At 37.4% G+C, this 15,962-nt stretch overlaps 1 protein-coding gene across 4 annotated transcripts in view; it reads left to right on the top strand.

Moving 5' to 3' along the window:
- The window catches only part of FHL5 (four and a half LIM domains 5), a 42,228-nt gene extending 26,731 nt beyond the window's left edge, over window positions 1–15,497 (top strand). For all 4 annotated transcript variants that reach the window (XM_086707439.1, XM_086707440.1, XM_086707441.1 and 1 more), the window contains 5 exons: window positions 3,259–3,429; window positions 4,262–4,436; window positions 5,392–5,561; window positions 9,552–9,738; window positions 15,264–15,497. In XM_086707439.1, the coding sequence (XP_086563565.1) occupies window positions 3,271–3,429; window positions 4,262–4,436; window positions 5,392–5,561; window positions 9,552–9,738; window positions 15,264–15,427 (855 nt within the window). In that variant the 5' untranslated portion in view covers window positions 3,259–3,270 and the 3' untranslated portion in view covers window positions 15,428–15,497. The remainder of the gene's footprint in view (window positions 1–3,258; window positions 3,430–4,261; window positions 4,437–5,391; window positions 5,562–9,551; window positions 9,739–15,263) is intronic.
- Window positions 15,498–15,962: the final 465 nt, after the last annotated feature.

The raw sequence follows: 15,962 nt of genomic DNA on the forward strand, positions 1-15,962 counted from the left end.
GTCAAATGCTATCTAATTGGGTTACATTGTTAGTATTAAGATTTCTTATGCTTCATAATTATAGATGAGATTTACTCAATGATTTTAAATATTTATTTGAAAGAAAAACTTTTCCCAATATCTCTGCCAAATTAATCCTCAGATGAGGGCTCCTGAAGTAAGAATCACATGGTTCTCATCCTCTTTCCTACAGCTTTACCTATTCGGGAATGATTAAAAAAGCAAGTTGTTTGGTCTGCTCTCCTAGACACAGAGTTATTCCCCGAGTATTTAAAAATATTAATGTTAGGGATAAAGAAAAGGAAAAGGACAGAATGATGTTTAGAATGGAATAATGTTAGATAAAAGGTGATATGGCTGGAGAATTTTTTTGCCTCTTTTGCCTGCCCCCACCCCATCTAGCACTGCTTCTATTAAAAGTTCAAATAGTTTTAGGGTCACCTGGGCGGCTCAGTCGGTTAAGCATCTGACTTTGGCTCAGGTCATGATCTCGGGGTCTGTGAGTTCAGGCCTCACATAAGGCTCTGTGCTGACAGCTTGGAGCCTGCTTTGGATTCTGTGTCTCCCTCCCTCTCTTTCTCTGCCCCTCCCCTGCTTGTGCTCTGCCTCTCTCTCTCTCTCTCTCTCCCTCTCTCTCTCTCCCTCTGTCTCTCAAAAATAAATAAACATTAAACAATTTAAAAAAATTAAAATAGCTTTAAAAAGCTTTAGCTTCAAAGTCTTCTTTAATCCTGAATGTACCAAGGTGAAAATCTGTTCACAAGACTCACCATTTCCCAACATCAGAAGAGAACCCATACCATTCCCCCATTTGTCTTTTCCTCTTACTTTCCTGCCAAATCGAGATCAATCCTCCCTCCCTCCCTCCCTCCCTTCCTTCCCTCCTTCCTTCTTTTCTGTGTTCCAACAGCTTAACTTCCTTAAAGTCTTTCTGAGAAGGTTTCCTGATACTATAGCTCCTCACCCTCTTTCTATTAGTTCCCTAAGAACTCCGTGGTTCTAGTAGAATATGCATCATTTATATGGTTATAACACCTCTATTTAAGAAACTCTATTTGGATGTGTTCATACATCCATAGCTAAATGAGAGACTTCATGAAAATGAGGGCTGAATTTCTCAGTGTATCTTTCCCAACCAAGAATAAGAAAGTGAACATTTAGTTTGTTCTCTTACCTCAAATTATATTCACCATTACCAAGTAAGAGTTAAGCTAGAAGAATCCAGACTTCAGGAGGACAGGGAGTTCAAATGTTACTGAGTATATATTCAATACATATTGACTTAGACTAAATCTCACTGTATAGTTCTATAAAATGCAAAATCACAAGGTTTTGAGGTGTTGAAATGACTGTTCTCACCCTACCAAACCCTCTGATGTCGCCATAAAGAAAAGATGAGATAAGAAGTAAGTTTCTTCTTTAAAAAAATTTTTAAGTATGGTTCATTTTGTTAAGAATTCTCTATGGAGTAAGGCCTATTATGTGGTTAGGATGGGGATACTTATTTAGAGAAATATTTATATTTATTGATATACATGGTGGTATCAATATTTATATATTTATAAAATATATAAAATGATATTGTGATGAAAGTTAAAGGTATATAACTTATTTCACTATTAAGAGATAAACACATGGTCATTGTAAATGTGATTAAAACTCGCATTTGAAAATCTTTCAAGGGAATCACATCTATTTTCCTCCTGTTTCCAAGTCCTCACTAACTCTCTGAGTGTGTTTGTACTCACTTGGAAGGGACAGTTCTGTGGAATTAATCAAATAGGGAATTCAATGTTCCTTGCAGATAATTTTGGCATGTTCCATTGGGAACTTTCTAGTAGGAGTTTTCATCTTTCCTGGGAAAAACTCCACATGTTCCAAATCCTCAGTCTCTTCTCTGTTAGTGAGGAACAATATAACAAAACTGCTACATATAGAATTAATGACAATATATATTCAGCAAGACAGTCTGCTGGAAAAAACCATTAAAATAGAAGAAGGCAAAAATGTATGGGAATACAATTTAAATGTATGAAATAAAAATAGCGTTAAAAATGCTGTAAAAAGCATCACAATAACTAATTTTCTGATTTTGCTAAAATTAAAAAGAACAAATTTCTGAGGTGGAGAATTAGAAAATATTCATAGCTCCTAATATATTCTAGTAAGTCCAGAGGTAACGAGTCTCATTTTCCAAGAAAATCAGTGGTACTACCTTGGGGGACAATGAGACATTCGTGTTCAATGCCCACTTAAACTTTTTGAAATCCATATGTTTTGTTCTTTCATGCTTTCCTATTATAGAATAACTCAAGTTCTTATCCTTGCCTTGGCTTTATGTTTCACACCAGGTTTTTGTTCTGTAAGATGCTGCTATTATTAACCATTCTATATCCATATTAGTTTAGTCCTAAACTTTGAAGAAGCCTGGAGTTCTTTTCTACCACTGATGGTTTGGCTGCACTTTTACATCTGGGCAATGGTTCAACAACAGTCATAAAGACCTAGCACTTGGACCAAATCCTACCGGCTCAGAAATTTTATTTGCCAGCTTAGTGTGGGCCATCTAAATGGAGATGCCCAGGAGGCAAGTGTAGCTTTAGCTACAGATTTTGGAGTCAACATCATATTTGGGGAGGTTGAAGCCACAAGTAAGGAGGATGTCCCAACAGAAAGTATGTAGCACGGAATATCTTAGGACTAACGCGCAGAAAGCTCATTAGGTGCCCAATAAAGATTTGAGAAATAAAAGAATGGCCTAGAAAATGACAATGTACTTGATTATCAACTTCCATTGCAGTTAGAGTAAAAGAGACTGTTGTGATTTCCAAGGAACTTTCCTCCAGAACTCTCCAGCAAGTTAGTAAGTGATGACAGTTAGTGAAAGCCCTATCAACAGTTCGTATTTATATCCTTGGGGTGAAACCATCCTCTTTCAACACCTATCACATTCTTATTGAAGTTCACATTAGTGAATGATGAATAAAAGATGTTTTTCACAATCTGGCTGCAGGCTTAATGCATTTTGTTAACAAAACACACAGGAACTGCCAAATTAGGAGAGTAGCCTTTCCTAAATCACTCCCAAATGTCATCATGACTACAGCATATTTTCCTAATTGGTGGGGTTTTGTTTGTTTGTTTGTTTGTTTTGTGTAAGACACAAATTCATTCAAATGCTTGACTCCTATTGAGGCTTTATAATTTATCTTAGAAAAAAATTGTTTTTATGAACATGAATCATTTTCTTATTCACAGGACTGAACCAAAATGACAACTGGTCAATTCGATTGTCAATACTGCGCAGCATCACTTCTTGGGAAGAAGTACATACTGAAGAATGACAATCCATTCTGTGTTTCCTGTTACGATCGTATTTTTTCTAACTATTGTGAGGAATGCAAAGAACCAATTGAATCAGATTCCAAGGTAGGTCTCACTTCAATTCCCAGAATTATTGCATGCAAACAAGCAGACAAATGCTTTGGAATGCCTTGTTTCCTTTAGTACTGACTATTAATACCACATTGTTCTATTGCTGGGTATAAGCATCTTCAAATTTACCATCGGTCGCCAGATACTATGCTCAGCACTATGAAATATGGCATATACTTTAATGTTCACAGTGATCTTAGAAGATAGTTTAAGATGCTAAAGATTAAAGAGGTTCAGTTATTTGCCCAAAGCTACACAGCTAAAATGTTGATTTATTTCTGGAATGACAAGAGTATAAATGAATAAATACATAAATAATTGAAAATTTAAAGTTTCAAAAATCTATATCTTCTGACTTCAAACCAGCCTCATCTCCACTAAGTCCATTGTGCCCTGACACGGTCCATTCCTCTCACAATGCACATTATTGTATTTTTTTCCTTTTTCTTTTTTGTCTTTGTTGTGGTGTTGGCATTTTGTTTAATCTCAGACAATAATAGGATATCACAACGTAAAGATAAGAATCATTCCATGAAAAGCCCCTCTTATAGCTTATGAAAAGGAGTGAGAGGAAATTTGAAAGAGTAGGAAAAAGTTCACTTATTTTCCATCTGTCTTTACTGACCAACTAAGAAAGCCCAGGCTCTAGCTCTTAATTGCCCCAGAGAGTCTCCTCTCTATGGGTAATACTATCAATGACAACTTTTCCTCAAGCTACCAGCACAAACTACTGGTACCAGAGTCCCAGGAATGTTCAGTTTAGTCTTATAAAATGACCTGTTTTATCACAAGCAAATTTAATTAACTCGTATTTACTGTCTCGAAGGATCTTTGTTACAAAGGCCGACACTGGCATGAACAATGCTTCAGTTGCGCCAAATGCAATCACTCTCTGGTGGAAAAGCCTTTTGCTGCCAAGGATGAGCGACTGCTGTGCTCAGAATGTTATTCTAACGAGTGCTCCTCCAAGTGCTTCCACTGCAAGAAGACCATCATGCCTGGTGAGATCACAAGGGAGTTCAGGTCTCTAACGGAAGCTGTAACACTTTGAATTATGCCCAAGTATAGGAAGAGTATAGTAGCTAAGAAAACCCTACTTTTGAGAAAGACATCTATCTTGCTATCTCTTGATTTCACTTAGTGTATTTCAGAAATAAAAAGACCATTTTGTTCTGTTTTGAATGGGTAAAATACAGCATTCTATGTATTTTTGTAAAGTTAATTCATACAGGCATTTTCAACCACAATCTGAGCCATAAAGATGAAATCTAAACCAATAACACTAACAGTGCATTAAGCAGCGGTTCCTAGGCATAAACAATGGCATCAGGAAGCATAATCCATCATAGGAGAATGGGGCCAACCATCATTTTGTAGCAGGACAAAATATAGTTTGAGGGTCAGTCATCTTTATTCCTTCTAGGGAAGACAAGGATTCATGTACATGATTATACTTTCAGGCAAGCGCTTTTGCTGTTTTGATTCTCTACTAAATCCCTCTGGACATCAGCATAACAACACGGTTCTCTCTCATTTTCTTATTATGAATTCAAAAGAGTTTCTAGAAGACCATAACTGCACAACATCCATCCTGAGAGTTGGTGCCCCAGGCATTCCTAATATCCCAATACTGATAATTATGGCCCAATCTATCTAACCCACATGCAGCCTTTCAGAGTCTCCACTAGTTGTACTTTCAAATCTCAAAATTGTAGCTTACACAGCATAAGAGTTTTCAGTAAAAGAGCGATTCATCATCATCATGGCTGAACTCTACCTTTTTTTTTTTTCTTTTTCAGATAAATGTTTTAGAAACCAACAAAACACTATTTTTCTATAAAGACAATTAGCTTATCATCTTAACGTTAAAATATATATTCTAAATAACTTGACATATCATTACTTAAAAAAATGATGTTTAATTTGTACTAACAGGTTCTTATTTGTGGGGTACAGGTTCCCGCAAAATGGAATTTAAGGGAAACTACTGGCATGAAACCTGCTTTGTGTGTGAGCATTGCCGACAGCCAATAGGAACTAAACCTTTGATTTCCAAAGAGAGTGGCAATTACTGTGTACCGTGTTTTGAGAAGGAGTTTGCTCACTACTGCAGCTTTTGTAAGAAGGTAATTATCTACAGGGGATGAAGCTTGTGGTTCCTTCTGGACCATTGCTTTTTAACTTCATTCTATATTTGGAATGAACTGATACTATCATGTTATGTCTGTCTTTACACATTCATGTTACTTTTAAATTCCAGCATGTCCAAGAGCACACTGCCTGCCACAGTGAAGATGGCCACCTATTTTTATCATCATAAAATTCTACCCAGAACATGACTTTAGTTCCAAAAGCTATAGATATTCCAATTCCATTTGCTGCTGTTACATAAGATTTCATGTATTCTGGTAGAGGACACACATCTCTTGTTGAATACAAGATACTTCTTAGAAAATAATTTTTGATCCCTTTCCTTTCATAGGAATATGAATTTGTCTCACAGAATCATTAAGGGAACCAATTTAAACAGAATGTTTAACTTCTCACATTATGTCCCAGCAACACAAATGTCTTCTTGGCTTGAAGCTTTTATATTTCTAATGAGTAGACAGGTAGACTCAAGAGAGTGACAAGACCACTAGAGAAATTCATTAGACATACAGACAGAAGAAGGAATAAGGGTGGCAAGTGGTTTCCTTTGCTTCAGTTCCAGAGTGTCATTTACAGCCTTTTGACTTGGATACCCATTGAAAACATATCTTCCAATAAGAAAAAAAGTCAAGCTTTTCAAGTAAACTTTCTCCAATTCTTTTTTTATGTGAAAAGTCACTCCTCTCTATCACTTTGATAAAACCTGTTTGTATTTCATAAAATAGATATTGATGTACTTGAAGAAATCCTTGACCCATGAGACATCATAAGTTTAAAATAGCACTATAAATTGTGATGAGCATGCAGTGTTGTCTAAACATTTTTGATCTATGAGCTGCTTTGGCAGATCTCAAGACTATTTGTATAATTGCATCTGGACAGCTAGAAGTCTCATTACCTCTTTCTATGGGAACATATGCACACAGTAACTTTCTACATATGTTTAAAATATGAGTACTGCATTTGAGGAGGCATCAATAAACTCCTAAATTATAATAATTGGATTATAATCTTGATTATACTATAATGATGGCCGAAATTACAATTGATAGTAACATAATGTAAAACTATCTTAAACCCAGAGACTTCCTTCACTCTACCAGAAACACTGACTTTAAAAATGGCTTTATAAGCAACCCTCAGATGCTATGAACCTGCGATATATGAAACTCAGAAGACTCACCAGGGTCAATGGCAAACCTTTTAGAAACAGATTCTTGGAATAAAATGGTAGGTTGATCTCACTGTTTTGAGGGACAATAAATTGGCCATGTTCAGGTCATTTTTCTTAAATACTTAAGCTGAAATATTAGTGCAACCTGTTGGAATTACCTCAAAACCATTTATTGGGAATGCAATATAAACTATCTTTCAATGCTATAAAGATTCAGAGGGGGAACTTCTCCAGTACATCAGTGCTAAGTACTATTAGAGAGTAAAGCACTGGCATTTCCCAGGTTATAGGAGCCTGTCCTATATTTAGGACATGATCTGAAGTCATGAAAACTTTGTGAAATATTTATATTGGGTAGTAGACAGACCACAACATGCCAGATTGTTTTCTATTTAATTTTTAAAACCACAAGCCATTCAAGGAAAGCTGGATATAAATGTTTCTGATCAAGATGACCCAAGCTGAAGAAAAACAATTTGTTTCAACTCAAACCAGAGACTAAATATAACACAAACAAAATAGGCAAAAAATACTTAAAAATCAGGCCCTTAGAACTTTTTTCATAGATTTTATTTTGTGAAACTAAAACTTGTTTTCTACCAAAAACAAGTAATCTCAAACTACAAGTGCTTTAAATTCAAACTCCTCAAGCTTCCCAGAGTGTCCTGTGATTCATTGGCTCTTGTCTACTGAGCATAAAACCAATACTGCGTCCACTTTGCCAGAGAAGAAACTTGTTCCAAATCCTGGGATAAATCAGTGGCAAACACCAAACCTAGATGTTAGACTTCATCTTAGCCCGCGTGACTCTTCAAAAGGAACATAATCACAAGCAAACTATTTTTAATGTTCCAGAGTTTCTTCTTCCTAATTAAATAGTCTTTGGTCTATATATCAAGTTTTATTTTGCTGTGAATACATTTTTCAAGTGTTGAGTCTTTTAAGCATTGCCTGCTAATAATTTGACTGAACAAATGAAAGGAATCTTCAATTCTGCTGTGCCTGCGGTAAGGCATTTGAAATCAGTAGGGGGTATTTTAAATTGCTTCAGTTCACACATGCCATTATGTTTCCCATTTACTTATTTAGAACAGTATACATTTTTTTTCCTTTAGGAAAAATAACTTTTCTATTAAATATCTTTAATTTTTAAGAGATTTGTTGTAAGGCTTAAAAATATCTTTAGCATAATCTTTTCTTTATTTTAATATTTTTTAACCTTTATTTAATATTGAAAGACAGAGAGAGACAGAGTGTGAGCAGGGGAGGGGCAGAGAGAGAGGGAGACAGAATCTGAAGCAGGTTCCAGGCTCTGAGCTGTCAGCATAGAGCCCGACGCAGGGCTCGAACTCACAAACCACGAGATCATGACCTGAGCCGAAGTTGGACGCTTAACCGACTGAGCCACCCAGGCACCCCTAGAATAATCTTTTCAAAAGCTTGTGTCATAGACAACATTTTTAAATTTTTTCAGCAATGAGATGGCTTTGCATAGGTTCCACATTTTCTATATCTAGTGAATTTGGATACAACGATCACAGGAATCATCTCAGATACCACATGAGCACATTCCAGTTTCCACAGCTACTCCAGGAGCTCAATAGCCATGGATTCGAAAGATGCTAGGACTACAAAACTGCTATCCAAGAAGAGTTGTTCAATATTTACCCATCTGATTCTAAATAAAGATATCTCAGCCTTTTAAAAAGTACTATTCGTGGATTAAAAAGACTTATATAAGCCAGTTTAATCCATGGGGATACACACACACACACACACACACACACACACACACACGTGTGTGTGTGTGTGTATGTATGTATGTTATGGCGGAATAATAAGCTTCTCTGACACAACCCTAGCACATCACACATTAAGGTTCAACATACAAGCTGTGTTCATTACTTAGAGTTCTAAAGCTGAAAACCCACGCAGTTGCCACAGCACCCCATTTGTACTAGAGATAATACTGGAACTGCTATCCAAATGTTTTTCCCTTTGGTGTTTATTCATTAATTCAGCAAGGACTAACCAACTGCCATTAGTGGAAAGTAACCTTGTCTCAATATTATATTACTGGTTAAGTATACAGGCTATGGAGTCAGCTTAGGTTTGCATGCTAGTAGTGTGTGACCTGGCAAGTGACCTGACCACTGTAACCCTCAATAGTTTCTCACCTTTTAAAGGAGGAAAAAATAAGAGTCTTGGTTATGTCGGGATGTTAGGAACATAAGAAAAGGCCATCCCTTGGCACAGGACTAAGGACTGAAAACACACTTCAGAAATATTAGTCATTATTAGTGGATGATGGTGCTTATCAATAATAATCAGGGTTGCTTCTGCTGGAAGAAAGGTTTCAGGGAAAAGTAGCTTTTTTCAATATCCTTTAAAGCTAGACATGGAAGTAAGAACATGGTATAGAAAATATCTTCGTTCTAATGGTAGACCTTTGAAGACCAACATGAAAGTTAAAGATGAGAAAAGGAATCAGGGCTCTACTTCTTTTTCATCTTCCTGAGTCTGTTATGGCCCTAATTCTTTTCTATTCCACAATAGGAGAGAAATTAGTATATATACATATATATATATTTTTTGCCAGTTCTACTTAATCCTTATAGCCTTTTGATTCTCATATTGATTCAAAAAAAAAAAAAAAAAAACCACAGGGAAAGGACATCCTGACACAAGGGGATGGAGTAACCCAAAGTACACTCATGGGCACAGAAGAGGATCATGGCAGGTCTGAACTGTAATAGCTTCCATGGTCACTGCCTTTGTGGTCCTTTGGCAGGTGGTGACTTCAGGTGGGATAACATTTCGTGACCAGCCATGGCATAAAGAGTGTTTTCTATGCAGTGGCTGTAGGAAAGAGCTCTGTGAAGAGGAGTTTATGTCCAGAGATGATTATCCATTCTGTGTGGACTGCTACAACCATCTTTATGCCAAAAGGTGTGAAGCCTGCACCAAACCCATTACTGGTGAGTTCTTCAGTTTAATATGGTCCATTGGGGCGCCTGGGTGGCTCAGTCGGTTGGGCGTCCGACTTCGGCTCAGGTCACGATCTCACGGTCCGTGAGTTCGAGCCCCGCGTCGGGCTCTGGGCTGATGGCTCAGAGCCTGGAGCCTGCTTCCGATTCTGTGTCTCCCTCTCTCTCTGCCCCTCCCCCGTTCATGCTCTGTCTCTCTCTGTCTCAAAAATAAATAAACGTTAATATGGTCCGTTAATGGGACAGCTGTGGCTATGTAGATGCTTTATAGTTAATTTAGAAAAGGCAGGGGCGCCTGGGTGGCGCAGTCGGTTAAGCGTCCGACTTCAGCCAGGTCACGATCTCGCGGTCCGTGAGTTCGAGCCCCGCGTCGGGCTCTGGGCTGATGGCTCAGAGCCTGGAGCCTGTTTCCGATTCTGTGTCTCCCTCTCTCTCTGCCCCTCCCCCGTTCATGCTCTGTCTCTCTCTGTCCCCAAAATAAATAAACGTTGGAAAAAAAAAAATTTAAAAAAAAAAAAAAATAAAATAAAAAAAATTTAGAAAAGGCAAGTAAAATATATATATAATCATATATATATATATATATATATAAAATCTTTCCCATATATATATAATCTTTCCCTTATATATATTATCTTTTATATATATATATAATCTTTCCCTTATGTTTCTTTTTGAGATACACACACATGGGTATCCATATATAAATAGAAACATTACACAGACCCCTCAAGACAAATGTATAGCGTAATTAGGGTAGCCATGTTCTATAGAGGGTAATTAATACTAAACCTTATGGAGGAGCGCCTGGGTGGCTCAGTCAGTTAAGCATCTGACTTCAGTTCAGATTACGATCTCAAAGTTAGTGCCTTCAAGCCCTGGTTAGTGAGTTCAAGCATCAGGCTCTCTGCTGTCAGCACAGAGCCTGCTTTGGATACTCTGTCTCCCTCTCTACCTCTCCCCTACTCACTCCCTATCTCTCTCTCTCTGTCTCTGTCTCTCTATCTCAAAAATAAATATTTTAAAAATAAATAAATAAATGTAATGGTAATGACTTTAAGTAATAGTTCAGGGAAAGAGGAGAACAGGATACGCTGAGAGCTCAGAGAAGAACTTCACAAGGAGGCCTGACATTTAAAGATTTGAATGGGAGGAAGGGATACTTATAAATACAAATCCTACTTAATTTCCAACAAGGGCAAAGGAACCCTAAAATAGAAAAGGTTTTAATTAAATGCAAGGATTGTACAAATCTGAAGCTGTAATAATTAGGGTAGCCAAGGTCAGGAATTAATTAAACTTCATTTTAAGATGCTTCTAACAAGTGTATCATTCTGTTTTCTCTCTATTCACTTGTGAGACATTTCAATTATGAATAGATGAAATAAAACAAGATAGCATTCTGATGAAAGAACAGAACACATGTGACATGATTTGAAAATATCACAAATGATAAATTGATCCAATTACATAGATTTTTCAAGGTAAAATAGTGCATTATATTTTCCTCAGAGATACTTCTGAAGAATGCTAATCCTATAGTAAAATTTGAAGTTGGCATAACCTGAGAAAACCAGAAGCTTTTCGTTTAGGCATTTATAGTCACCTAATAATGTGGCAGAACTGTACTTCTCTTCCCCATTCCTTGTATTCTTAGATCATATTTCATTTCTTTTAGTTCAGTTTGTGTAACACAGTATTAAAGATTATTTTATCCTTTTCCTCCTCCTCCATCTTCAAATATATCACAAAATAAAAGTTAACTCTTCAAAGAAAGAAAAAGTGTTTCACTGCAAACCCAGCTTGGCAGGTTTTCACTGACTTACAAGGGGAAGGAGAGAGTTACCCAGACAAACAGACAAGTCCCGTTTGCCTGCACAGGGCACCATGTTTTCCAGAATCTCACACAGTTCATGGCTATATCTGGCTGGCAGGTGTGTTTTGTTTGGCCTCCACATGTTTGGAAACAACTCATGTAAAACTCCTCTCTGTGGTCAAAAGTAAATGAAGAGCCTGCCGGGGATGAGCAGACTACCCTCACATTCCCCTGCCAGGTCTCTGTCATAGGCTCAGTGGATGCGCCATTGCTCTGTTCCTCACACCTTGTCCCCATCACTCAGCCATGTCACCTTCCCAGTCCTTGCATTGGATTGCATTGGCAATCCCAGACTATCGGGCTTTAAAGCTTGAACTCTTAACCACTCTGCTCTCCTGCCTCTACACATCTGGCAACCCCTTAGTCAAAAGACTAAGCCACTATATCCACCAGTTTTGGTTAGAAAATGGGGCTTCCAGAAATGTATCAGTACTGAGAGCTCAAAAATCTCCGTAGAATCTGCGATTACTGCCCAATGGATGCATTTGATTTATTCCATGACACTTTTCTTGAACTATCCAGAAAAAAGGGAGGACTTCCATGAGGAAATGAGAAAATTAAATAATTCAAAATGGGTTGAAAATTTCCTGCGTACTCAGTGGCTAATGCTGACCTGCAAAGAGCCTACCACGAGCCCTGAACTTGAGTTTCAATTCTGATCTATCACAGATTCACGTATCTAAGTGATTTTTTTTTTCTGTTGGATTGTTTCACATCAGTATCTGAGCCTAGCTCTTTCAGGCTCAGACCAAAAAAAAACCCACATTGTTCTGCATGTAACATAAGGATGATCAGGAACCACAGATTTGACCCAAAAGTAATCCAAATACAGGATTATGTATTTAATTTAGAATAATCAGTCCTATGATAATTATCTTAATCATAAGCTTTGCAATAAGTAGTGTTTCTTGAAAATTGAGCATTTGAATTAACATACCATAGGGAGTTCTTATACAGCCATAAATTTATCTGTTGGAAGTTGCACATTCATGCAAACAATGTGCCAACCTAAGAAACTATATTAGAATATTTCAAAATACATTTTTTTCAAAATACTTTTTTATATTAACTAAATCTATCTGTGAGTCTCCAGATGTGATTTTTTTAAATCCCATCAGAATAAATTCAATTCATTTGAACAAACCCAAGGTATAACTACAAACCTTTCTTTTTTTTTCTCTCGCCCTCTAAGATAGGATTAACCTTTCAAAGTTTCTGGGTTAAGTGAAGCAGCTTGATGTAGTGGGAAGTGCTCTGGACTAGGGAGTAAAGACTTGGTCTTGCCTCTGGCCCTGACTACTGTGTGGCCATGGGTAAGTGACTCACCACTGAGGTTCTCATTTGCCTTACTTGCAAATGAGGAGTTGAAGAGGATCACGCCTTACCCTTCTTCCATGTTTATTTTGAGTAAAAGGAGTTTCAAAAGTTATTTCTTGAGAAAAGAATGCTAATGTTCCTGGTTATGGTCTTTACAATAGATAAATTCAGACTTAATCTGGTGAAGTTAAGAGCATAGGCTCTGAAGCCAGATGGCCTAGGATTGAATCCCAGATCTGCCATAAACCAGCTGGCTGATTTGGGCAAGTGCTTGAACCTTTCTGTTCATCAATTTTTCTCTGCCAAGTAGGGTTGATGATAATATCTTTTCATAAAGTAAGGTCAGAGTTGTGAAGCAATATAAGTAAAGGGCTTAGAATAGTGACTGACTCGTGGGGCACCTGGGTGGCTCAGTCGGTTGAGCTTCTGACTTCGGCTCAGGTCGTGATCTCACGGTCTGTGAGTTCAAGCCCTGCGTCAGGCTCTGTGCTGACAGCTCAGAGCATGGAGCCTGCTTCCAATTCTGTGTCTCCCTCTCTCTCTGCCCCTCCCCCACTCATGCTCTGTCTCTCTCTGTCTCAGAAATAAACATTAAAGAAAAAAAAACAATAGTGACTGACTCGTTTTCAAGTGCTCAACAAATGCTAGCTCTTATTCTACAAAATCTTCAGTAATAAATGAAGCCAAATAAAACAGGTGCCAGAGACTTATTTCCTGGGGGACTTCCTTACTGCAAATGGCCCTCATGATCTGAGGGAGTAAATGCATCCAAAGTTGAAACAGTTTGTAAACATCTCACATACTGAGTCAGGCCTTTCTTAAATTCCTACTATCAGACGCTTCTATTTCTCTCTTTGTAAAATTCTAGAATTATTTTTACATTTATCACTTGTACAGGCTTACCTAATAAAATCAAGAAAAACTCATGAGCAACAAAATTCAAGATGTGTAATAATTAGTTTTATGAACAAAGATGATTCATGCATATATAGAACATGATTCCTGCAGTCAGCTTATTAATGTTTTGAATAACATTCAGGGAATTAATTGGTTCATTACTGATTTACTCTTATTAGCAAGTAATGATAGCATCATAAATAAGTGAGCAATAAATTTAATCAAGGAAAGTAGAGAAATTTGATGTACATTTATTTATGAACTAGTAAATTATATGTAAAGACATCAAATAACACTTCTAGTATGAAAATAAAAGTTCATTATCATATTTAAGGAGAGTTTATCTGAAATAGAATGGTTATTCACCTTTTTTGCTTCCCCAAATGTAGTATTTGGAAACTGTATGTGAATCAACACATGAACTATTTTAGCCTCACTCTATGGGTAAGGAGCAAATCACAGGAAGTTCATAGCACTATGATCACTTGGAAAAACCTTGGCAAATAAAGAAAGGCCCAAGGCATCCCAACTCCTTCCCAATCCCTACACCTTTTCTCCTTTTCAATGCCTCAAAATCAATTCTTTAAATTGTAACCTGGATCCATATTAGGGGTATAGAAAGAGATTCTCACTGAAGACTCAAATTCTTCTACCTTTCATAGAAATGTTACAGCTAAAGAAACCCAGATTGAAATGGTGGAGGCTGATAAAGTACTTCTTAGAGACTAACCATTGGATAGCATGGCCTCAGTGGCCAGAGTGATCAGATTCACAGATCTTTGTTGCAAGCCTGGCCTAAAGTTGTCTCTGGGCAAGGTAGTAAGGTTGTCATGTTAGGTTAACTCCATGATAGTCTGGATGAAATTTTCTATTTGGGGCTTTTGGAAAATTGTGCCCCACACCACAATATGACCATGGAACTTTATCTGAAGCAAAATTGACCATAGGAATAGAGGTAACAGAACTAAAAGTCATTGAAACATCAGGCACTAGGCTAGAAAGTATACATTTATTTTATTTTATCTTCACTTTGCTTCTAAGAAAGCAGAAAGAAAATATTCATACTTAGGTATCTCTGACTTTGAAATCCATTCCCTCTTCCCACGGCATTCTACTGTGTTTCCTTATCTGTCTTAGGCAATCTTCATCTGTTTCCAAAAATACCTGGTTTGTATATTCAGATTCTACCTACTTGTGTAGATTACAGAAAAATTTGACTGGGAATCAGGCTGGATCTCAAGGGGGAACTTGCCCACGGCGACATTCCCAGATAGACACAGGGGCATGGGAGGCAGCATTCTCTTCAAGGTTACTTGCCTCTACATAGACTTGCTCATTGCTGTTATCTCCAGTTCCTAGAAGAGTAGCTGATGGAATGCTTAATCTCTTCATTGAAAGAATATTCTTTTCCACAATTCCTTTACAGGTCTCAAAGGTGCCAAGTTTATCTGCTTTCAAGACCGGCAGTGGCACAGCGAATGCTTCAACTGTGGGAAGTGCTCAGTCTCCTTGGTGGGGGAAGGCTTCCTGACCCAGAACAAGGAAATCTTTTGCCGCAAGTGTGGTTCTGGAATGGACACTGACATCTAGAGGGAGACAGTCTGTCCTCACCTGAAATCCACCTTGCTTTTGTTCTCACTAAATCCAGAACTTGCTTGAAGTTGCATTTATGACTTACATTTTACCAATATTAGAGTTTATAGCAGAAGGGTTTTTGCACACATTCTGATTGAACTGTGTCATAAAAGCTCAGAAAAAGCATAGTCTAACAGAAATGAATATATCTATCCTAACTCACAAAGCATCTCTCCTTGCAAAATACTGCACTCTGCTGTTAAAAACATAAGAAAATATCTCTTTATTGTAACCAACAATATGACCTATACCTAGAAGTCATGGATGTTATTACTGAAGACTGCTGTTTTTAAAACCGCAGGGGGGGGGGGAAGAAATTAAGAGATCAAAGTGAAAGGCATACATGAGGCTAATGTTTGCATTCTTAGATAGCTAGCTATAAATAATATGATAGCTTGGCTATTAATGGTGGAAGAACAAAACTGATCAGGGAAAACTGATTAACAATCATCCTACTTGAGAACTGTGTCATTTTATCATTCTTTTATTC

The sequence above is a fragment of the Puma concolor genome, chromosome B2 (assembly GCF_028749965.1).
Source record: "Puma concolor isolate L17-30 chromosome B2, mPumCon1.1.hap2, whole genome shotgun sequence".
Taxonomy (NCBI): domain Eukaryota; kingdom Metazoa; phylum Chordata; class Mammalia; order Carnivora; family Felidae; genus Puma; species Puma concolor.